The sequence below is a fragment of the Vipera ursinii genome, assembly GCF_947247035.1.
Source record: "Vipera ursinii genome assembly, chromosome: 1".
NCBI lineage: Eukaryota > Metazoa > Chordata > Lepidosauria > Squamata > Viperidae > Vipera > Vipera ursinii.
This window is the reverse complement of record NC_139512.1, coordinates 64,425,944-64,451,498: the sequence shown is the minus strand read 5'-3', so window position 1 is coordinate 64,451,498 and position 25,555 is coordinate 64,425,944. Positions and strand designations below refer to the sequence as shown.

At 39.4% G+C, this 25,555-nt stretch overlaps 1 protein-coding gene across 1 annotated transcript; it reads right to left on the bottom strand.

The window, feature by feature from the left end:
* Positions 1-3,293: 3,293 nt before the first annotated feature.
* Positions 3,294-25,078, bottom strand: THBS1 (thrombospondin 1). The gene is made up of 22 exons (XM_083371704.1): positions 24,839-25,078; positions 24,205-24,298; positions 21,826-22,400; positions 21,327-21,402; positions 20,911-21,098; positions 19,732-19,842; positions 18,413-18,506; positions 17,107-17,280; positions 16,487-16,663; positions 15,312-15,485; positions 14,647-14,774; positions 14,400-14,552; positions 13,701-13,919; positions 12,693-12,800; positions 11,937-12,096; positions 11,168-11,286; positions 9,158-9,392; positions 8,310-8,537; positions 7,276-7,547; positions 6,959-7,056; positions 6,702-6,841; positions 3,294-5,682 (listed from the first exon to the last, which is right to left on the bottom strand). The coding sequence occupies exons 2-22, from the start codon at positions 24,269-24,271 to the stop codon at positions 5,678-5,680; spliced, it is 3,501 nt and encodes a 1,166-aa protein (XP_083227830.1). The 5' UTR covers positions 24,272-24,298; positions 24,839-25,078; the 3' UTR covers positions 3,294-5,677.
* Positions 25,079-25,555: the final 477 nt, after the last annotated feature.

The window sequence follows — 25,555 nt, the reverse complement described above, 5'->3', positions numbered from 1 at the left end:
AAAGCCCTTGGCTTTACTTTCATGCAGTTCTTTTTGTTTCAAGTGCATTCTATTTCTGGATGATTTATGTATGCCATTTTCAAATGGCTGGTTTAAGTATAACTATTTTAAATGTTTAAAACTGTGAACTACAATTACCCACTTTACAAAGACATTGGCTGTTATCCAGGTGAAACTGGTCTGGTTCCTCACTGACATCAAACAAACTCCATGAAACAGGGCATTATGTACATCTGATTTCATCATGTATTAGAAGTTCTGCAATCATATTTTTATTTATGTAACCTATTTCAAAGCTGTCAACAGTGAAATGTCTTTTTATTAGGTATATAAAGCATATTTTTATCTTACATGATATTCGTTACTAAGGCATACCTATACATGTATGCAGTGCTTTTTTTGTAAAAGAAAAGGTGCCGGAACTCACACATGTAGTACAACCCGCCTTGCCTACCCTGCAAGGTTCCATCCAAAAAAAGTGCCGGAACTCCGTTCTAAGCGTTCTATGAGAAAAAAAGCCCTGCATGTATGGAGAGGAGGCCCATAGCTATATATAACTTTGCCTAGACAGTGGGTACTTAATTTAACTGGCCTGCTATATCAGAAAGTTATGTGTGGTGTCATCACCATATATAGGCTCTCTGCTGTCAGAATTTCCAGGCCTAATTGTAAAAAAAATGCTTTGATAGTTTTCCAGAAGGGTTGGGGCTAATCTCACCTCTGATTAACTGATTGGCAACATTAGCATGATGAAGATCTATCACTACATGACTACTAAATGTTACAGCTGAAACAGGAAAAAGCTTCCTATTTAGGTGGTATTTTGCACACCATTAAGGCCTTATCATAGAAAAGTGTATGCAAGATATCATCCAAATAGGAAGCTTTTGCTGTTTCTGCTGTAACATTTAGTACTCATACAGTGATAGAGTTTCCTCACTTTGTGGAAAGCAGGTTCACAGGTATAAATATTCACAGGTATAAAAACAGATCCTATGTGGCCTTGTAACAGGGAGACATAGGTTCAAGCCCACCTTTAGCTATGAAATAACAAACACTTCTATATAGATTCCTCACCTTTACCCTGATATATAGAAAACATGAATTCTAGCATAAATTAAATATAGATCATTCATCTTGCCAGTCAAAAAAAATCTCAATATATTTCCTTTGTTGTTAATAAAGTTTTTTTTTCCTTTGGTAATTTCTTACTAAAATCAATTTTCTATTTTCTAACCATTTTTTTTCATTATTATTTTTTTAAATTGTGATTTAAGTGCTTGGAATAAGTATGAGCTGAGGTGCTGCAGTGGTTAGAATGCAGTACTGCAGGCTACTTCTACTGACTGCCAGCTGCCAGCAGTTCGGCAGTTTGAATCTCAGTGACTCAAGGTTGACTCAGCCTTCTCTTCTTCCGAGGTCAGTAAAATGAGAGCCCACATTGTTGGGAGCAAGATGCTAACTCTGTAAACCACTTAGAAAGGTCTGTAAATCACTATGAGGCAGTATATGTCTAAGTGCTCTTGCTCTTGCTAATAAGTAATCAGAAAAGATTGAAGATCAGAACATTAATGAATCTGTACAAACAGTAGGAATCAACAGGAAAATTTTTTAGAGATGAGCAAAGCATTATGTGTACAAGTTGTTCCATGATTCTCTGCACAGCTCATTTTGGGTGGTATCCTGCAGAATTGAAACTCACATTTAAAAAGCTTTCTTCCATTCACAGAACAGAAGTGGACAATTGTGCCCCGGGCCTGGACTGAAATACACTTGTTCCAGGCTAACATATTGGAGTGAGGACAGGTATGGAAAAACCCCAAAATGCAGCACTTGAGATGGCTTAAGGGAGGGAGGAGAAGACTAGGAATATTGTAGGCCAAGAGAACCAGTGATTGGAAAGGTCATTTTCACAATTGCTCATATCTTGGATGCTTCACATGGGTCTCTATGGTCTTTGGAGCTGATTTTGCTCTTAGAAATTGGATGAATGGGTGTGGAATAGCAGCAGCTGAGGGGAGGAATGTGGAAAGGCACTTGAAAGATATTGGGCAGGCAATCCAGTGGGATATGCAGTGTTGGATATCAAGGGTAGCGGCAGCAGTTGATGAGAGGGATGGAAACCTAACTGGGATATCAGCTGCTGGAAGCTGCAAAGGGAAGAGAGGGGCCAACTCTCACCAGCCTTGCTGTGTTCACCTGAACTGCAGAACAACAAAAGTACTCCAGTCTTTGATTAGGCTAAACCCTGGCTGGCCCAATAATGATTCAGCATAAAAAGAAAATATATATTTGTCCAGAACAAATGATCATGTTACCAAAGTCTCGCAAAATTGTTTTGGATTAGCTGCAATTTGCCAAAATGCAACCCAGAATGCTTTGCTTGTTCTGTTTTTTTTTTTTTTTTGCTGAAACAAGTTCCACTGGGTTGAACAAAATGGGTTCTACTTACTCCATTCTCCCATCTCTGAACAGCTCCTAGCATGGTTTATCCTACCAACCTGCTTTCCCTCCTCCCTTCCTGGTTCTCCTCATCTCCTCAGTGATATCATTGGCTTTTTCATTGCTCTGTCCCAAACTCCCACTTCTGCCCAGAACAACCATATTTCTTTCCGTACCTTGCAACCCCATTCCCCTCAAAACAGCTCATTGTTGTTCCAGATAAAGACTAAACTATTCCAAAGATAAGTTTTATTTTGGTGATGGATCACCCAAACCCATATATTCTACACACAAAATATTTTGCACATCTCTAATTATTACTATTTTACATGATGTTTCTTTACTAATATTTTACCATTGATGTGAATTGCTTATATATAGCAACTAGACAACCTATGACCAGTTCAGTCTTCTTTTGTCAGTATTTACTTACCTGAAGAGATAACATAGAATGACCCCAGGCAGGCAAAAAAGCAGTGAGGCTGGAAATAACCCTTTGTTTGTGGGAAACTGGCAGGCAGTGTCAGAAATCATGATCAGCTGATTGCAATGGCACTGCAGTGGTCACAAATGTGTGAATACAACTGGTATGAGGATCCTTGAAATTTCAATTCAGTGGAAATCAATGGGTCCTGGGTTTTCTATGCATTCTTTAAATTAGTGCACTTGAGATACCTCGATTCCAAAATTGTTGCCCTGTGTTGAATTGTTTCAGCTAATTGAAGGTTACAAACAGACAAATAGAGAGGATTGCTTTAATAGTATGTAGATGAAAGAAATATTGAATTGGAATAACTCCCTTTTTTGTTTTTATGAAAATAGGAAGAAAAATATGGAGCCACAGCTAAAAGTTGTAAATATAAACTTTGAAGTTTTTATTTCATGTACACGGGAAATTTTATCACACAATTTACATGTTTTAAAACTGCAAAATGGTTAAAATGTGTACAAAATATGCTCATTCTTCGAAAAAAAGTATTTACTAATAGCAACACTACTGGGGAGGAAAATCAAATTATTCTTCAGTTCAGTGTGCAAATGAAATATAAAAATAGAAACACTACAGCCCTACAAATAGCCTTTCCTTATAATTTATTTAAATAGAACATCTACACAAACAGGAGAGTAACTATTCCAACAGTTATGGAAAAAATAATTTATACAAGTTCAAGGAATGGAATACAAGATGTCAGAGAGAAAAAAATCTAACACAATATAAGAAATTGTTCTTAGCACTGTTCCAATGCTGTTTTCTTACTGGGAATATGAATTTTGACTATATACAACTTACAATATTTTTTTTTTAAAAAACCCTCCTTAATACTACAGTAGCTTTAAATTTTGTTAGATCTTTAAACTCTGCTTGATCCAAAGATTTTTTTTTCATTTTTCAGTCAAACAACAATGAGGTAATATTTGTATATAAAAAATTTGCCTTTGACATTCTTTCTTTTCTAGGAACAGAGTTGTAGAGAAAGTGAAGCTAGTCTTACACTACAAGCAGTCTTCAAATGATGCCCCAAACATTCCCCCCACCACCCATGCAATGTGTCTTCTGCAGTCCACATTGCTGAAAAAAATTGGGTATTTTGTTGGAATGAAATGATGCCCTTGGTCCTCAGCATCCTTCAGATTTTTTTCTTCTTTATTTGGCATACTGACCAATAGGAATGTACCATAATCTTACCCAGAAGTATTACAAAGGTGATAAGGCCAACACATGAATACCTCCTGTGCAAATAACATAGGTCAAAAGATTGTGGCCTATGGTAGTTTGAAGCTATTTCTTTCTTTCTTTCTTTTCTTGACTGACAGGGACAGTCAACATGTATACATTTTCTGCTTTGGCAATACAACAATAAGTAACCTGCTTGGTTACTTTGTCAGCTGTTTTGCACAGAGGAAGAAAACACACTGAGAACAATTCCTACCCTAGTGTTCCACATTGCTTAGGGGAAACTTACTCTTTGCAATCTAAAATAGTCTTACAAGTAACTATCAAAATTCATTTAGAACAATAAATAACCTTTATTTACAATCTTTCTGTCATAGAAAACATGTAGCAAAATGGATAGTCTTGACGCATTGTTTCCGTTTCAATCTATAGTCCTTTGCTTTTCAGAACAGGCAAGATAGATAAAAATAAATATTTTACATTTTATTTTATCTACAGATATCTTCTACAAAAATCATTCTTTGAAACATTTTTTTAAAACTCGCCCTTGCATTTTGTAGAACAGAATTTTGTACATAACTGTATTCATCACTCATTGTGCTTTTGAAACTTTCATAAAAATGTTTAAAATGTTACTGAAGGCCACCACAAGTGCTAAATTGAGATGAAAGTGCTCTTTGACACTTTAATATGGTTGCTGAATCTGCATGAGAACCAGATTGTGGGTGCATCAGCACAGGAAATCTTGCTTTACCCATATGTTCCTTGCTGTCCATTTTTTCATAAACCTGCTTCAATCAAATGTGCCATAATAGTTGTTTCATTTGCCCCATTATAGATTTTTTAAAAATTTGTTACTATTGCATGTGGCTAGTCAGCAAGTATAACTTGCAAGTATTTTCCTACACAATTAAGCAAAGTAGGCCCAATTTGTGGAAACAGAACTAAGGTATAATCTTAGGTGTGAGCGTAAAGTGATCCATACAGCTGACTTAAGTGGGGCTTACTCCTGAGCAAATGTGCATTGTCCAGGACAGTATGTAACAATTCATCCAATTTACCTTGATATAAACCCCAGGAGGTATAGTCCTCGTTTAGAAAGTGAGGCAAACTCAAACCTAATTCAAATCTTCTTCCCTTCCTTCTTCTATAGATGAAAACCTCTGGTTTAATTTTTAAGTAGTCCACATAAGGATACCCTTGTTGCAAAAGTGCTGATCCATTGGACCTCCAGTTAAAAAGAGGCAGTGACAACGCCCAGCTACACAAACAACTTTCTCAAAGAAATGACTATTCGTTTCTGAAACGGAGGAATGTTCTTGTTTCTGAAAGACATGTTTCTTCTAACAGAGGTCAGATGGGAAGATCTGCAAATTTCTCTCTCTCAAAAGCATTTCCCTGAAACAGGTCATGTAGTCTGAGTCTTATGAACGCAGGAAGAGAGGAATGAGCAAAAAAACGAAACACAACAAATGGTCCCCCAAGGTTCTTAGAAATTTTACAGTTCAGAAGGTGCAATACCAGCGTTTTGAATTTCTATAATTAATTGCCTTCCAATCATTAATCTGCAAAAAAGAGGCAAAAAAACATTGATTGTTTATATTAGTAATTAAGCAACTCCAGTTAGAGGTAGATTTCTAAAATAGTAATCAACATACAAAATAAAGACCTAACTGCATTTGTTCTTGTACAAAAAGCTGGGGGTATTTCAAAGGAAAATATGCCAGAGTAACAAGTCTACTGCTTCTGTAAAAAGCAGTTGCCCAACTCAGACATCTGTAATTTAGATAATTATTTAAGGTAATTTATCTATATCAAAAAATACCATGGTTGACATATGCTGCCTTTTCTTACCTGTCTTAATAGAAAGGAATCATGAGAGTTTTAGTGCTACAACTAGAGTTTATGATACTACTCCTAGAGATTGAACAAAGATTCAGTTTCATTCACTACATGCAAAATGGCAAACTGCCTTTGCTAGAAATAGGCTAGATTCCAAGACTGTGCAATAAAAATCTGGTTTCATATAGCTTCTCAATATTAGTTCAGGAATAGATAGTTCATTTTGCCGGCAGATGCCATTTTGATGTTGGACTAGCACAATTAACTCAGTATCTTTATATCCTCTTTGAATCTGAAAACTAAAGCATCATTTTCCCCAGCTAAGGTTCACTATGACTGCATGGAAGACGAGGGCTTTTTCCTCAGGTGGTCTGACCTTTGAAGTTAAGAACAGAAGTTACATATGGCTGCTGAGATTGCTAATATAGATTCCACTGAAAAACAGAATTAGCTGTCCCTAGCTGATTTATGGAGTATCTGGACTGTGCACTGGACCTCCCCCCCCCCCCCCGTTCTAACAATTTTTCTTCTGTCCACTTTTCCTTTGTGGGAGAATCACCTTAAATTTAAGATCATTTCCTTATCCAGCAAATCCATTGCTTGCAAGCACATTTCTTATTTATATTTATTAAGTGTGATCTAATACAACTTTTTTTAAAAAAAACATTGAGTTTATAAAAATATATGAAATACTTTATGATATTAAATCTAACAAAACAAGGTTATTCGTGTGTGTTCTTACCTTTACACTCATATTTTAGATCAGAGAAGAATGTCATTTCTTGAGAGAAGACAAACAATCCTAAGCGACCACCAGCATAGGTTTTGTCATAGAGGGGGCCAGAGTCAGCCATGATCTTCTTTCCTTCATACATTACCACTCTGTAAGGAAGAGCAGTGATAATTAATCTTTAGCATGAAACCACATGCTTACACCGTAACCTTGAATGAGCCTTTTCAAAAGAGGTAAATCGTTCAGTCTATATCTGTAATGCTTACCTAATGAAGCCAGTTTTTGGCCTGTGACTGAGACGCCATCTATACGCAGTGAAATCTTTCCAGCCTATCTGACGAGGGTCATGCCACAAAGTCTTTACCTGAAAGGTAAATGTAAAGATGAATTGTGCATTGCAATTACATTTATATAAGCCCTGGAGATAAACCATAAGCTCTTAGCAGGTACAAAAGAGTTTTCTTTTAAAAAGCTTGTTATGCTTAAAATGTTTTATTAAGATAGCTACGTCTTACACTAGTGTAATTTACCAAGGTTTTTGAAAAGAAAAATGAGTTCATTGATAATGGAAATTATCAATTACCTGCCCAGCAGTATTTCCAGTATGCCACAAGGCATTACGAAGGTGCATTCCAGGACCCGTGGTGGAGTTCACTACTTTGATAGAAAGACCTGAATATCCTTGAGCTTTGGTTGGCTCTGATTCCCAATACGTTTGGGTAACTTGCTTCCACATGACCACATAAAAACGGCTGCTGGATTGATACCCAAATACAAAGCCAGCATAGTCATCATCTCTTTCCGTGTTAATGAAGAAAGTGCCACTGAAGTCAACAGCATTAAATTCATCAAAACCTGGGAAAAAGAAAAATAAGTAACTGTTAGCTTTCAGATGAATGTCAATTCATGCTTTAAAATCCATCCTTTGTAAGGTTTTCATTAACAACCCCCTCCGCTCTCTTTCTCAAATTAAAATTGGTCTGGGGTTTCTGTTCCAACCTTCTAATGAAAACACATAAATATATTTTCTGGATGATTGTGTTTTTCCCCTCACTATTTGCATGGACAAAGTATTTTCATACAATGAATTGGAATTAAATGGAATTGGAACTACGGTTCATAACAGCATCTTAAATCATGATTTACATTCATTGTATTGTGCAATGCCACACCTTTCCAGCAAAAGCAAAAGTGAATAGGCATACTGAACAGGGATCCAGTGTTCAGAAAGAGCTTTTGTATGTATATTCAGAAGTTCTGTTGTGCAGACTTACTATCCTATTTGATAAGGCTTAAAGGAGCTTAAGCAACATTGTTGTTGTTTAATTTCCTGAAATCAATGTTTTTATCCTTGCCCTCTTTCTTTCAGTGCCTGTTCCAAAAATTGAGCAGCTGGTATTTTGAAGAATGCTTTATGAAAACATTTTTTTTTAAAAAAAAGAAAAATAAAACTTTAAAATAGTCGTAAGCATGATGGTGAGGTGAAGGCATGTAAATGTGAGACTAAAGAATACCTACATCCTAATACAACAATATGGTATTTGTTGACCAGAAGGAGAGGATTCTCAGTGGATGCGTGTGCACATATACAAAAGATTTAAAAACTTTGATGCTCACCAATAGCAAGTCCAGGATCACAGTTGACAGTCTGAACCAGTTCTTTGCCTTTGTGACGAACAATCCAGTTGGGATCAATTTGAGATGTTCCCTTCGGATCCAAGGGAATCATCTGGAATCGACGGAAGTCTGTCTCACTTATATGAACATTCTCAGGGCAGATGTCATCAATGTCGTTGACTTTATCATTGTCAAAGTCATCTTTGCATGCGTCTCCACGCCCATCACCTGGCAAAAAAAGAGGGGAATAAGGGGAGGAATCCAGAAAGAAAGAAGTGAACATCAGAGCCAAAAATTTGGCACATCTTAGACTTTCAGTAGCAGATAGATTGAGAAATTACACACATGAACCAGTTCAAGAATTAGCTAAGTGGTTGGAATTCTTAGTAGCTAAAGTAATTTTTAAATAACAACAACTTTTAAATGTTTAAACAGGAGGGCCTGTTTAAACATGTCCTTAAAACCTGGCTATGTTCCCTGATCCTGGGTTACCATGGGTGGTATGCCCATTGGAAGATATTTCAAATGTTTAATTTATTGTTTTTCCCCCCTCTAGACTTTGTTTCTATTGTTTTTCTTAGATGTAGAAAAATGTATGTATGCCTGTAGGTATATATCTACCGTATGCATGTACAGTATGCCACTCATAGTCATACAAATTGGGGTAAGCTAACATTTTAATAAACAAACAAAATGTAAATATTACAAGGAGTAAAGGAATGCTGCATTTGCAGAAAAACAGCATATTCATTCATATTAATGCTTTTTAGTAAACTATATTGAAGACTGCATTACATGTCTAAATGTCATGCAGTCTCTTCTACTTTGATGCAAATTATCTTTCTTACCATCTGAATCAACTTGGTCTGGGTTGGGAACCAATCTGCAATTATCTCTGTCATCAGGAACACCATCATTGTCATCATCGTGGTCACAGGCATCCCCTTTCCCATCTTTGTCATGGTCAGCTTGGTTAGCATTGGGCACATAAGGACAGTTATCAAGATTATTCTGGTGACCATCTTCATCAATATCCTGGTTGTCATCACACTTATCCCCTATGCGATCGGAATCTGAATCCATCTGAAAGCAAAATGTAGAATGCATTAAGATAAAGATTTACAAACCCTGGAAGATAGCACCTTGAAACTTGAGGCAATCCTTTTTGGGCTGACCCACCAATGGTCAGATTGAATCCTTCATTTCAGTAGCTTGTGGAGAAGCAGTTTTTGCACCCATGGAGCTTTCACTTTAGAAATATGGATAGGAGGATAATAATGTGCACTCAAAGTTTGGAATTATTAGGAACTTTAGCTTTCTGTAGGATTCACCTTCAGTTAAAGATAACCTCTTAACACCTATCCAGTTTATTTTGGCATATTGGAAAAGTCAAACTTTGCTATGGCATTGGTAGCAACTGTAATGTTTCTGCCTTTCTAAAATATAATCAAACAATGTTTAGAAGTTGAAGGCTATATTAAATAATCCTAAATTGTCTGGGTTTGTTCTGCTGCAAGCACAGCTGAACAACCTCAGCCTGTTCATTATGAAATAAATCATATAAAAACAATTGGTCTTCAGCTTTAGCCACAATATAAAATAAATTCTCTGAAACAGATTTTCATCTTAAATATAAACATAATTCATTGTACTGCTTAGTGTTGTATATTATTTTGGAAACCAGTAGGGTTTTGAGACTGTACATATCCTTTTAAACAGCTGAGTATAACTTGCAGGATAAATCTAGATTCCAGCTATTTACTAAAAGTTGGCAAGGACTGTTCAAGCATTTCAATTATGCTACTGAGACTATTAATCCTACTTCTTATACATGATAGGACTGTGCTGCCTTCTCCCACTGCTATTTTAGACTTGAGTGAATTAAATGGGATGGGCTAGATCTCTCCATGTTTTTAGTCCTTAATCAAGTAAAATTTACTTTGAGCTTTTTTTTAATTAAAAAAACCCCATTGGTGATGTAAGTGTTCCCTACTACATTCTCCTTTAACCCTTTATGGGTGCATTTTTGGAAAACTAAATTCCTAGCCTCAGGGCATCATAAGTCATGATACATATACACACAGATTTTTTTTTGCTGATTATATATTGCTTGACACATTAACAGTATTTGCATTGCTAAATTCCTGAAATACTTAGGATGAAAAACAATAATTTGGGGGAGGGGTTATTTTATTTAATCTGCATTTAATAAACTTATAACCTCTACTTAGGCCTTCTTTTCAATTATTAGTTTTTACTATATTGCTGGCTGATGTTGTTGCAGTACAAAATAAAATTTTTCACCCAAGTACAGTGCAGTGGTTAAGATGTTAGATCAGGGCTGAGGAGACCCAGGTTGAGGTTTATCCTCAACCTTTCTTTAATGAATGATGGAATATAGATTTAGTGAAAAAATGATTACCAGATGATTTCCCCCCCTTATCAGCACTATGTACTTCAATTAACAAGATTTATGTTCGGATGTTGTGTTCTGAAAAATCTAATTTAAAATTTTTATTTTTTAGTAAAGGAGAATATTTGTAGCTCAGGATTGACATGAGGGGTCCTTAGTGGTCCCTGAGCTTGCTTGTTTTCTTGCAGATGTTTCATTACTCAAACTAGGTAACATCATGATGTTACCTAGTTTGGGTAATGAAACGTCTGCAAGAAAACAAGCAAGCTCAGAGAGCACCAGGGATCCCTCATTTTTATTTTTAAAACATGTTCTGTATACGTCCCAGTTAAGAACAATTGTATCCTTTCTTGATTAGTTGACATATGTTGCAGAACTGTACATGACATTCTGTAAATTAGAAGAGTAAATAAATATTTGATTGCCCAAAGGCAGTTAAGCTGACCTGATCTGGATTATGTGCCAATGGACAATTGTCACACTGATCTCCAACACCATCCAAGTCTGAATCTATCTGATCCACATTGTACACATATTGGCAGTTGTCTCTTTCATTAAGAATGCCTAGAAATGTAGAGGAACCCATTCAGGTATCTTTAATGGTAAATACATGTAGATCATAAATTATTGCATAAAAGTAATTGAGAGAAAATGGTTCATAGAAGCCAAACTAATAGCCTATCTCTTTAGGCATCTAACACTATTTCAGTTAAATGTTCAATGGCAGCACATTTTCAACTGTATCTACAAACCAAATAGGTTGCAGTATAAAAATAAAACCTGCTTCTATAGAAGCCGCCATATATGACATAAAAGTAAGCAGATGAAAAATGGGATGATATTAGAATATACAATGATAAAAGTGCCTCCGAGAATGGCACGTGTATAATTCAGTTTCTCCTTTTTTAAGGTATTTATTTGAAATGTGCACGTCATTCTGGTATGTCTAGGTCAAGGGTAGGCAACCTTGGCTCTTTGATGACTCATGGACTTCAACTCCCAGAATTCCTGAGCCAGCCATGCTAGCTCAGGAAATCTGGGAGTTGAAGTCCACGAGTCATCAAAGAGCCAAGGTTGCCTACCCCTGGTCTAGGTCATCATTAAGAGTAGAGCTTGTTCAAGGGCAGACACTCTCTCCCCAGACACTCTCTCCCTTGAGATGACTTCGAAAGTCATGCCATAATAGAAGACAAGAAGAAGTAGCCAAACTTTACCATCTCCATCGATATCCACAGCACAAGCATCGCCTTCTCCATTTTGGTCTGTGTCTATCTGAAGAGGATTGTGATTGTATGGGCAATTATCACAGCGATCACCAACATCATCCCTATCGTAGTCATACTGTTGTGGATTGTAATTGAATGGACAGTTATCCTGCAGAAGGAAAATTTAAAAGCCTTGTTAAAATATGCTCAGATATTAGCACAGGCAGTCTCATTAGTAACCTATTGAGTAGATTTACCAGAGTAAGAAGGGTAGTAAAGGCATGTTGCGAGGATTATTTCTTTCCCATGTAAATGAAAGCTGAGCAGTAACAAAAGCGATGTGTGATGCAGCATCCGTATTTTATTGCAAAACTGATCTTTTTTTAATGGATTTTTAGCTGCAAATTAGATAACTATTTCAAATTGTTGCTGAAGACTAGCTACTTTTCAATCTTGTACCATGGATTCAGTCTCCTACTCTTTATGCATTTTACATTAGTGGTGAGAAGGAACAGTATATGGGTGGGCAAACCTATGACTTGTCATTTTACTATGAACAGAGAAGGAAATGGGTAAGATTTTTTATTTCATATTTTACTTTTTCTTCCACTGATGCAGTGGGAAAAAATCTACTAATCCATCTCAAGATTTCACTGGATGTACATACAATTTTCTTTTGGTCTTTGACTATCACTGCGATGGACTTTGCCTATACTACAGAGGAACATGAACATTTGGTGTTTTTTTTTTATTTATTAAACTTGCCCTATCATCTGGAATCTTGTCATTGTCATCATCATCATCACAGGCATCACCAATTCCATCATCGTCATAGTCTTCCTGTCCAGAATTGGGAAGATTAGGACAATTATCCTGCAGAAAAAATATAGAACATTATGATGCATCTGTCCTTAATTTCACACAAAATAGTGCTCAGATTACAAAGGAAGACCATGACTTTGTGATTCTTTAAAAATAGTATATATTTAGAGCACTGTCAGCATCACTAAAATCATGATTTTTGAACAAAAGTAATAAGAAGAATTAAGGGACGTGATGGCTCAGTGGGTTAGGACGCTGAGCTTGTTGATCAGAAGGTTGGCAGTTTGGCGGGTCAAATCCTGAGTCCCAGCTTCTGCCAACCTAGCAGTTTGAAAGCATGTAAAAATGCAAGTAGAAAAATAGGGACCACTAAGGTGGGAAGGTAACAGCATTCCGTGCGCCTTTGGCGTCTAGTCATGCTGGCCACATGACCACGGAGACGTCCTCGGACAAGCGCTGGCTCTTCGGCTTTGAAACAGAGATGAGCACCGGCCCCTAGAGATGGAAATGACTAGCATGCATGTGCGGGGGAACCTTTACCTTTAATAAGAAGAAATTATTCTGAAACACTTATGCTTAGCCAAAATAAGTAGGTTTTTTTTAAAAAATACATGTGACTTATGATCAATGTATTTCAATAAATTTGTGTTGTGTCCATGGCAATTAATTTATTTAAATGTACTACACTGCATAGTTAATATGTCCACTATCAGATCTTCATAATATTGTGCCCTTTTGTACACTATCTCCTGTTGTATTTATATAATTATTTTGCCCAGAAGGTTGCATCACAAAATTTGGAAAAATGGGAAAACTAAAGGGCCACTGTATTTCATTTCATGAGTGCATTTAAGAAATATTAATTCAATTAGCTCATATTAAAATACTAATCAAACCATTCTCCCCTAGTATTAAAGGATGGAATGGCATATAACGAAGAAATAGGCTTACTTTAGTGCAGTGATAAGTAGCATTGGCAACACAGTGAAGGTTCTCATTTGGCCATCCATCTAAGTCAGTGTCTTCTCCACAGATAATCCCATTACCAGCATACCCTGGTTTACATTCACAGCGATACATCGGATCACTGAAGTGTCCAAGGTAGATGCACTTGGCATATTTGTTGCAGGTGTGAGTTCCATCAGCACATGGGTTACGTGGCGTGCACACCTAAGGCAGAATTAAGAACACACTTACTTCCAAAGCAGTCTTTACCTCATTCTTCTTTTAATATATCAATGGAAAACCGATGCCTGACATTTCTGCTATGTTTTAAAAGCAAGCAGCCGTTGACTGTGATTTTGTGTGAATGCTTTAAATTAGGTATATGGTTATCTCTATCATATTTTAGATACTGATTGAGGCTTCAATTCTCAATTGTCACTCTCTTTACATGAAAGAAAGGATCGCCTAGTGAATTCCACCTATCGTTTGTGGCTCCCCACTTGCTTATTTTATGGGTTTCCAGCTTGATTCAAACTGAATTTCTTATATGCCATTGGGTGCCTCTGAGCAAAATCACATGGCTGAATGTAACAAAGATATCTGGTATCTTCTTTAATTCTTGGGTCACATGGGTCAGCTTAGGGGCCCTAGATTCAAAAGGGACTGAGGTTTCATAAACAGGAAACATCTCTATTTTGACAGTACCTGTTTCTTTGCCATTGCATCTTCCACACCCTGACCAAAGGGCTGTGTTCCTGTAAAGCGGGAGGGACAAGGCTTGCAGTGATAACCAGGTGCAGTATTCACACATCTGTGTACTCCACCAAGTACAAAGCAAGCATCTGGAACCTCTTGGCACTGAAATACGAAAACGTGGGAGACAATTTTGGCCATAGATTCATTTGCAAACGTCTTGAACATTGAATATATGAATGAATGCAAATTATCTTACTTCATCAATATCTTTGCATCTAATTCCATTTCCTCGATAGCCAGCAGGGCACGGACCACATTTCCAGGAACCGTCAGGGAAACTAGTGCATCTAGTTCCCGCAAAACAAGGATTAGACAGGCATCCATCTAGAACGACAAGAAAATTTGCTCAAATCTAGTTTTATTTTCTTGGCTGTTCTCGCCTTTAGACAGAATGAGGTAGCCACCTTAAAAATACCCGACAGAGTATCAAGAGTGGCAACAAGGTGATGGAAGTCATAAGGTTCGCATCCCACCAGGCTCAAGGTTGACTCAGCCTTCCATCCTTCCGAGGTAGGTAAAATGAGGACCCAGATTGTTGGGGGCAATTAAGCTGACTTTGTAATAATGCCGCTTGGGGGTGTGTGTGTGAAAGCCCTAACAAGCAGGCATATACATAGAATGAAGGCTACTGCTAAGCTTGTAAGCCGCCCTGAGTCTTCAGAGAAGGGCGGGATATAAATGTAATAAAAAATAAGTAAATAAATAAAATAAAATAATGCAGTTATTTTGCCAAAATGTGATTACATTTCACATTTCTTTGTTACGAAATTTAAGTTGTTGCATTCTCTGCATGCTCTTCTGAAAATGACACAGCGCTCTTAACATATGCTGCTTGCTGGTTCGCGATGAGCCATTACTCACCGATTGGGCAATCCTGCTTGTTGCACATCTGTGTGGCTGTTGCATCACCAATGCAATCCTTCCCTTCAAATTTGGGCTCTGGATTGTTGCAGAGACGGCTGCGTTTCTGAATTCCTCCGCCACACGTAATTGGACAGGCATCCCAAGGCGACCATGGCCCCCAGTTCCCATTAACTGAAAACAAAACCAAAAAAGGGAATATTCCTGTATCTTTAAATTAAAGGGGAAAATGTCACTGGTATTAGAAATTCAGGTTGAGATCTGGGTGAGGAACGTAAAATTTACACAAGCTCAAAACTTAAGAGAAAACTTTTACAAAATGTTTTATAGGTGGCATTTAGATCCTAAAAAGCTCGCAAGTATGTATCCAAACTATCAACCTAAATGTTGGAGATGTGGTGGACCTGTAAAAAGGTTAAGGCTTTTTGGATTAAAATCTGGTGGAATATGCAGAAGATATTTAAGCAAAGGATAAAGTTTTGTCCGCAATTGTTCTTATTGGGCATAATTACAGATGCTACTGTTGTGGACACTAAGTTGATGTTGAACTTAATTACGGCAGCAAGACTTTTAGTAGGTCAATATTGGAAGAAGGAGGAACTCCCGACTATAGAAGAATGGACTCTAAAAGTTTCTGACCTGGCGGAAATGGCAAAGATTTCGGCTTATTTGAAAGACCATTCGCAACAACGTTACATTATGGAGTGGAAAAAGTGGATTGATTATATCCAGAACAAATATGGGACTAAAAAGTTTCACTTAGCATTTGAATAAGTTTTTTTTTCTTTTTTTATGTGATATTAGTATTGCTTGTAGTCATTTCATATGAGCTAGAGTGCGATAGACTTAATAGTTTATTGTTGTTAGCATATGGTTGTTTATGATTGCTTTTTGCTTTTATACCTTGTATTGAGCTCTGGGAAGTCGGGGAGGGGGGAGGGGGCAAGGGGGGGAGGGTTAGGGAGGGCTAGGAAGGGGTGGGAGGAGGGAGGGGGGAGGGATTGTTAAAGATAAAATGTATTGTAAAACTTTTCAATAAAAAAAAAAGAAATTCAGGTTGATTTGGGTGTTTTTTTTTGAAAATGTTTTAATAACTTCTGTTCTCAGTCTCCGGTGACGAATGCTAAAATACTATCATGTTTCTCATACAAAACCATTTTAAATGGTGAACTTACTTGGGCACGGGCTTTTCTGGCAAGGCATGTTTTCTCGTGCCTCTCCTTCACACGTTTTACCTCCCATCTGAGGAAGTGGAGAATTGCACAGACGGATTCGAGTGATTAACCCAGTTCCACAAGTAACAGAGCAGGAAGACCAAGGGGACCAATGGCTCCAAGCACCATTCTGTCTGACTGTAAGTAGTAAAATGTGGCATAGTAAATTGCAAAATCTTGTATTAGCAGGTTAGGAAATTACCATACTGTGGGGTCCTAGGAACTCTCTGAGTTTGGTTATGCTAACACTGATGATATTACCTAGTTGGGTAATGAAATGTCTACAAGAAAAGAACCAAATTCAGAGAGCATCAACGAACACCCAGTTCAACCTGAGCTACAAATATTGTCCTCTATTAATTACCACACTGCAAAAATATTTAAATATTGCTATCACTCGAATCAGAAAATAACTTTTATATGAAATATTTTTGTTTTAATCATCCTATCAGATAAATCCTACTACAGCTGAATGTTTTACACTAATCTGAAGTAAATCAGAGTTTCCTAGTATTAAGTATGGAAGGACAGAGTAAGAATAGATAGCATCTATCTACAATGTAAAGAATTTGAATGCTCACATCTCTTATCACATTCTTGCATATTACATATCCGTGTTTGCACTGAGGAGCCTTCACAAAGATGGTTGATTCTGTCACAAGAGCGGCCTCTTTGCTGAATCCCATTGCCACAGGTGGTAGAGCAAGTGGTCCATTCAGACCAGGGAGACCAAGCATCATCAGCAGAATCGCTTGCTGAAAAAAGAAGAAAAATAAATATAATATATAATAGCATAAACATAAATAAATAAAAACAATCACCATTTTTTAAAAAGTTACCTCCCTAGGAAGCAGAGATTGCCAAAATAATATCGGGACAGATTCTATATTGCCCTGCAAATTTCCATTTACTCTGACCTTTGATAACTGAACTATCCAAATTACGTATGAATATTTGTAAGAAATGCTCAGAACCAGACAACCAAGGTCTCATGTAACATATTTTGGAGATTTATGGGACTCCTTGTGCTCAACCAGGGAAAGAAAATAAACACAGATATTCATGCTACCAGTTCCTGAAATCTTCCAAGGCATATAGAAAACTCTTATTAAGATTTTGCTTTGATTTTCTCAAACTATGAAACACAACTCAGAATAAACTCATGGGAGATTCACCATTCTTAGAAATTTCTATTCTGTCCTGACTGGATTTGTAACTCTTTCTTGATTTTATTGGCCTTTTAATTTTTACCTAACTTGACACAAGCCATCTGCAAACTAAAAAAAAGGTTGCTTATTGTGTGCTTAGGTCAAATCTAATATTCATAGCTGATCCTAAATGTAGTGGCAATTTCAAAGATATCTACATTAATTTCAGAATCTCAGGCTAGAATCTGTGCCTTCTCACATATGCATTTTTCCAGGTAAATTATATCTTCAAGGTATGGGCATTGAAAGGGACGCGGTGGCTCAGTGTGTTAGGACGCTGAGCTTGTCGATCAGAAGGTCGGCATTTTGGCGGGTCGAATCCCAAGTGCCGCATAACAGAGTGAGCGCCTGTTACTCGTCCCAGCTTCTGCCAACCTAGCAGTTCGAAAGCACGTAAAAATGCAAGTAGAAAAATAGGGACCACTATGGTGGGAAGGTAACAGCGTTCCGTGCGCCTTTGGCGTCTAGTCATGATGGCCACATGACCACGGAGACGTCCTTAGACAAGCGCTGGCTCTTCGGCTTTGAAACGGAGATGAGCACCGGCCCCTAGAGTCGGAAACGACTAGCACGCACGTGCGGGGGAACCTTTATGGGCATTGAAAATGCAAACATAGAAACAAACAAAAAACAAAACCCCAAATCCTATCAAATAAGTTAAGGCGATGTAGTTACTTACGCCAACACCTTGGGCAGCATTCACCATCAGGAACTGTGGCGTTGGAACAAGGCATGAGAGGACAAGATACTTTATGGCACATTACAGCAGAATTCTAAACAGGAAAAAGAAACCCTTATATTAAAAAAACACATAAATCTGACATTTTGTTTCCCAGTGCCTTAATGCTCTACTACAACCAGTCACACTCCATTGTGCAAAGTATTTTCCCAGCAGCTGTTTAACATTTAGAAAGGAGAGGCTATAATTAGTATGGGAGAATAGAGAGAAAATAAACTCATCTTCTTTCCAATTGGAAGTGGTAAGGATACTTTAGGAATTGACTTCAAAACAACTTATGTCATCAGGTTAGTAACCATTCCAGGCAGCAGTCATCTGCACACTTATTAAAACTGCATTCAGCTTAATGGGACTGAAAGCCAGAAATAGGCTTCAAAAGTTGCAATAAGGACAGATTTTTAGTCCTGATTCTAACTCTTGAAGTCTATTTCTGACTTTGTCCCATTAATAATTTTAATAAGTGTGCAGATGACTGCTGCCTGGAATCTAAATAATGGGTAATTTGGCTTTTGCCGGAGTATACTGAGGTTTTTTGAAGTCAAAACAAAGCCAGGAATCTGAAGCACATCAATCGTTGTGCAACCCTTATGTATTTTTGTATCCCTTTCTTCATTTAATCAAAAGCTACTATTAAATGGGAAAACCATATCTTGCTGAGTAGCTTTCCAGGTCTTGTCTCATTAAGCTAATAAAAATTTGAAGGGTTGCCGTTTTGGTTATGTGTCTGAATTTTATTTGATCACTAGAATGATTGGTAGAATGGATTTAGGAAAGTTGGCTCCACATTCAAACAGTCCATGTTGTAGCTTGATGTGTATTTTCATCTTATGCCAAAAAAACAAAACAAATGACTGTGCAAAAGAAGGAATGATAACTTTTGCCAATTCTGCTCTTTAAAGGATAACAGACAACATGTTTTGTAGCTTTAGGGGATAACACAAACAAAGACTGAATTAGATGCCAGTAGTGCAAAGAAAATCACAGAAGCATTAGCCAAACCCAACTGTCTTAAGCTGTCAAAAAGGCAGCTCTGATTAGGAAGCAGGTTTAGTAGAACTTTTCTTGCTACAAATATCCATTCACAACATATAGATGGTGGCAGGTTTAAGCTGAAAAGAATTCATTCAGACTTTCTTATAAAGACAGTAATAGATATTTGGGTCACCAATTTCTCTGCATAGGTTACCTTTTGCATAATGTACCAACTACTAGATGCATGATAAATCCTTTACTGATGGGTTAGCTGCAAAGAATCTTACCTGGCAGGTACATGTGGTACAGGTGTCAGTGGTCCACTCAGCTGCATTTTCATACGTAACATTATTGTGGAAGCATATTCCTTTCTGTTTATAAGGGGGGGCGATAAGTTCCTTTATTTCAAACATAAAAGGAATAGATAATAATAAAGATTTATAAATCAGTCTGAATCTGACCGAGCAAAAATATTGCTTTTACACTGATTACTTAGAAATAAGTGCTAAAGGCTCTGCTACCATGTTAAATGCTCTAGTTCTAAATATTTACACAGTATTTGAATGGTATAACTAAAGTAACACATTTATTTTCTCCATTTGATTGCTCACCCATGTTAGATCATATGGAGAAGCTTCAGGGGAAACTAGGCTATATACAGATGCAAGTTTTAGCCAGATTTCTAGGACCATAGTTGCTAGACAAAGTTTAATAAAAATACTGCAAATGGCTATAGACCTCAATTTATGACCATAATTGAGTCCACAATTATGGTAATAATTGTGATAGCTAAGTGGGTCATCTTGTGACCACACTCAATTTGTTTTTTGGTGGCCACACTCTGTGATGATTTTTGGTGGAAACTGGAAGTAAATGCCACTTTCCAACAAAAAACATAATACACTGCAATCATACATGCCGGCCAATTGCCAGGTACCCAAAATGGGATTACATGACCATGCGGGGCCAGCCGGCCATTGGAGCTTCAAATCTGGGTTGTAAATGGCTTTTTCCTTGTAACTTTGAATGGTTGCTGAGCAACTGATTGCAAGTACAGGACTACCTGTACTGCAGGATATATCTAATTTTAGGTCAGTTGCAAAAACTATTCATATTAGACACTGACTAAATTTGACATAATGCTATATTGGCTTTGATTTAACATAATAAGGTGAAGCTAATCATTGTATTTCATTCAGCACACTACAAAACAGATCTAATCATGGCTTAACATGTATGAACCACCTTAGGTATTGATCTTGGTGGCTAAGAAGAAATGAATAACTTTCTTCTTATGCACAAACATTGCCCAAGCTGGTCAGCTAAAAATATTTCTTTCTTCCAGTAAGTACTGTAGGTGAATGTCTGTTTCCCATCATTTTGGAATGGAAAATAGTTAGCGTTTATGAGTCAAGGAGTCCTTAAGAGGCTTTTGATTCTTTACTGGGTATTTAATATTCACTTACCATATGGTTGACAGAATTTTCAACTTTTGTAACCAGGGCACGCAGCCTTTGCAGTTCTACAAACATTTTGGTTAGATCGTCACAAGAAAAGCCACAGATGTCCTTGGTTTTCTGGCCAATGTAGTTGGTGCGAATGGCTGGACGGGAGCCATTCATGGGATTGTCTAATTTAATAAGTGTTCCAGTAGCTAAAGAAACAATTAAAACACATAGAGATTACATACGGAAACACTGTCAAAAGTGACAGAATTCAGCTTAAATAAATGTGACAGTTTGTAAGGCAATATTTCCTTAAAACACAGTGGTTTGCATTTCATTTTGTGTTCCACATGTCTAAGCTCATTCACCTCTCATAAACAGCATATCTTATAATCAAAGGGCCAATACATTTGAAAAAAAAAAGGTTTCTAACGTACAGCTCTGACAGCCTTTATTCCTCAGGATGGTTTCCAGTGTAGTTCCAAACACAAACCGCACATTCTGCAGCATTCCCTGAAAGCATAAAGATTGAAAGAGTCTATCTCTATTGCCAAGGAAATTATATATAGAGATGTTAAAGATGTTCTTGTTTCAATTTGTAATGCAAGTGTAAACTATACTGGCCAGAATTCTCATTAGTTGATAATAAGTCAGTCTTTCACTTTCTCTTCATATCAACAATTACCAAAATTAATATCAACTATTAATTTTTAATAGTGGATCCAAATTCAATTTTAAACTTTACATCATTGGATGCATTTAACTGTACATATTTATATTCAAAGTGTCAGTTAAATCCCCACTGCTGTGGATAGTAGCCAATAAGGAGTAGTTAGGGGCAAAAATTTCACTTCCTTGAAACTATTTTTCAAAGTGGCAAATCAAGTTGGCTTCCTTGAAATGGACTCCTGAACCTGCTATAAAAAGGTATCTTACCTGGAAGTTGTCATTAACTCCTCCTTTAGCAATGCGGAGTCTGGCGCTGTTGGACAGATCCCGAGGGAAGATGTCTTGAATAGGAATTTCCAGCTCAATATTTGTCATTTTATCACAGCCCACATAGAGCTGAGCCTGGTCCTCTTGCACAAAGAGGGTGATGCTACTCCATCGTGCAATGGGCAACTTCACCTCCTCCACTGACATCAAATTTTGATTGCCTTCCTTGGGAAAGACACTCAGGTCCAAAGTTTTCGCCTTGCCATTTAACACCAACTTAAAAATGTAGCCAGAGTTGTCCTTGTGCTCCACAGCCAATATGGTGCCAGCATCCTTCTTTATCGGACGAAGATTGGCTAACAAGATGAAGCCCTTCTCGGCTTGGATGGAATAAAGAATGTCTTGAAAATTGTGATCAGGAACAGCAGGGATACGGGTGGCGTCATCTATGCGGTAGGCAGGGCTGGAAAGCTCTAGTCCTTTTACCGGATGCACCCCCAATCCTTTGTGGGCTCCCTTGCGGCCCAAGCCAATTAACTCAAAGAGATCATAAACACTGTTGTCATCACTAGTCTCTGTCAAGATAAGGGAGAGGAAGGGAGAGACAGAAAGAGATGGTTATCTTGGGCAGGGATAGGTCTAAATAGCTGCATTGTTGTTGTTTTTGGACTCCCTCTTTTGTTGATAAGTCCCAGGAAATATACACTGTCAAATGTTATAGAAGAAACTATTTGGATTGTATAGTCTTCTGGTCACGCAACAGTTTCCCATCGTTACAGCTTGGGTGCTGCTGCAGCAAAGCGATAGAGGCAAGCTGCAAAATACTTGGCTTCCCATACACGTTTGCCAGTTTTTCCTGGTTGGATGAGCCAAGAGGAGCGATTGACCAAATGGCAACAGAAATCCCAAGTCCAGAATTCTTCTTGCCTTTCCCCTTTCGCCTCCTCCAGGGACTCTGAAGTTGCAAAGTGGAGGGCAAGGCAAAGACACAAAGCGGAGACTCCCCGAGTTATGATCCAAGCTGTGCGAGGTACAAACCCAAAAGAGGGAGCCCAAAGCAAGAGAGAAGGATGGAAAACCAGCTCTGCTCTAAAAGATGCAGAGCCAAACAGCAGGGGTTCAATAAAGCTTTGGGGCCAGCTAGGAGGGAGAGATAAATAAATGGAGCTGCCAGCCGCCTGGCTCAGCCTAGAAGCTGGGCACAACGCTTCAGCAACGCCTCGGAGCACTTGAAGCATCAGGGATCTGGCTTGAGGGTAAAGGTAAAGGTCCCCCCCCCCCCCCCCCCGCTCATCTCCGTTTCAAAGCCGAAGAGCCAGCGCTTGTCCGAGGACGTCTCCCGTGGTCATGTGTCCGGCATGACTAGACGCCAAAGGTGCAGGAACGCTGTTACCTTCCCACCGTAGTGGTCCCTATTTTTCTACTTGCATTTTTACGTGCTTTCCGAACTGCTAGGTTGGCAGAAGCTGGGACTCAGGATTTGACCCGCCAAACTGCCGACCTTCTGATCCACAAGCTCAGCGTCCTAACCCACTGAGCCACCGCGTCCCTTGGCTTGAAAGCAACGACCACCAATTCCCCCCACACACACACCGGACCTCCCGCGGCGGAATGGGCAGCTGGGCTTTCCCTCCCGTCACCTCTTTTATAAATAAACGTCCACACAACGATGGTGCTCCCCCCGCCCCGCCCCTTCGCCGTCGGGCTCGGAGCGTCCCTGGCGCGGCGCCCAGACCCCCAAAGCGAGGCCGATGCCAAGGTCAACAGTCCGCTCGGAGCCCGAAGCCCGAAGGCAAACGCCTCGCGCCCACCATCCCTTCTCAAGCCCCCAAAGTCGGTCGAGCCCGCCAAGCCCGAGAGCAGAAGAGCCGCTCAAGCGGGACAATCAACCGTCCACATCGGGGGCAGAATCCTCTGGCACGGGCGGCTTCCCACCACCCCTGGCTGGTCGTAGCGGCCACCCGCTTTCCATCCTTTCAGAAAGAACTACTAGGGAGCGGAGACCGTCCTTTCAAGCTGGCGCTCTCGCCTTTGCCTTACCCCAGAGGTATAAAGTCCAGCTGGCAGGCGCCAGGTTGGAGAGAGCTGTGGCGAGTAGCGACGCTATTGCTCCGTTTTAAACAGTTGCTGCCAGCCCCAGCTGGATGTGAGTTGGACGAGAGTTCGTTCTCTCTCTCTCTCTCTCTCTCTCCCTCCCTCCCTCTCTCTCTCTCTCTCTCTCTCTCCCTCCCTCCCTCCCTCTCTCTCTGTGTGTGTGTGTGTCTGTCTGTCTGTCTCTGTGCCTTCTCTCCCTCGAAACCTAACCCCAAATTTGAACGGAAAGTCTCCCTATTCACCCACGACCCACTTCTCCCCCTCCGCGATCTCACAATCTTTTACCTGGAATCCGGTTTGTTGTGCAGACTCCAAGCATCAGAAGGAGGAAGAGAGCACCGGATAGCTCCATGGCAGGAATCTCGCTTCAAGGGGTAACCTTTAAGCAAGAAACAAACCGTCACCGGTCATTCGACCATCTCGGATTATTGCCCTCGCACCTTCTAGCCGCAAGCAGCCCTCTTGAAGAAGCGCGCAAGCTAGGAAGGAGCGGAGAGATGGAGAAAGAGAAGAAGAAAAAAAAAAAAAGAGAGAGAGAGAGAGAGAGAGAGAGAGAGAGAGAGAGAGAGAGAGAGAGAGAGAGAAATCGTAACTACAGAGAGAGAGAGAGAGAGAGAGAGAGAGAGAGAGAGAGAGAGAGAGAGAGAGAGAGAGAGAGAGAGAGAGAGAGAGAGAGAGAGAAATCGTAACTACAGACCAAAAGGTTCGAGTGAACAAGGTAGAAGAAGGAAGGGAAAGAGAAGAAGGAAGGAAGGAAGGAAGGAAGGAAGGAAGGAAGGAAGGAAGGAAGGAAGGAAGGAAGGAAGGAAGGAAGGAAGGAAGGAGCGCTGTAGCTTTTTTCTATTTATCTTGATTGTCTTTTCCAGCTCCAGGTATTAAATTGAAGTTGGTAAGAGGAAAAAACATTTTCAGGACTTACTTTTTATAGGAGGCGGCGAAGAATCCTCAAGAATCAGATCCTCTGAGAGCAAATAGAATTCGGTACAAAAATCCTTCTTGGAGTTCTTGGGCTCTGAGAAGTTTCCCCTGCGTGGGTTTAGCACCTTGATTCAGTCCACGTCCGGGCGAGTAGTGTCCTTTGCGATCCTGGAGCAGTCCGAGAGCGCGAGGGATCTTTGCTGCCGGGGACCGAAACGGATCCAGAGGAGCTTGCCCCTCCCGCTGGCGATGATCACCCTTGCTCTTTGCACTGAGCGGCGGCAGGAGTTCCCTCTCCTTTAAGGAGGTCGGTTGCTCGCACCCCCGAAACTCCGCGAGCCAATCAGCAGCGGGCCGACAGGAAGCGGGCTGGAACGGTGCCAATTAACCCACAAAGAGGCAGAACACAGGCATGCGCGCACCCAGCCCCCCCTTCCACCAACATGCAGTCCGGGGGAAGACAGTGATGCGCGGGGGCGGACAGATTACTTCCGATCAGTGGGGCTCCCCCTCTTCCCCCCCCCCGCCCAAGGTTAGACTGTGTTGTCCCTGAAGTTTTCCCATTGGGCAAAGGAAGGGATATTGTCTGCATTCCAGGCGGTTGTGAATTCCTGGGTGTACAATGTGTGGGGGAAATTCCTCTCAACCCCGATTCACCAGGGAAGTAAACGTGTTCCGTGGGTTCTGTGCAGCTAATGCCCGAAGGACGGGTTCCCCA

What these genes read in the sequence shown, in the direction of transcription:
- THBS1 (XM_083371704.1), bottom strand. Translation starts at nt 24,271, where the DNA reads ATGGAGCTATCCGGTGCTCTCTTCCTCCTTCTGATGCTTGGAGTCTGC. An exon ending in GTACCACATGTACCTGCCAG is followed by an intron (nt 18,507 to 19,731) that starts GTAAGATTCTTT and finishes TTTCCTGTTTAG; the next exon opens with AATTCTGCTGTAATGTGCCA. An exon ending in CTACTTATCACTGCACTAAA is followed by an intron (nt 12,801 to 13,700) that starts GTAAGCCTATTT and finishes TTTTTTCTGCAG; the next exon opens with GATAATTGTCCTAATCTTCC.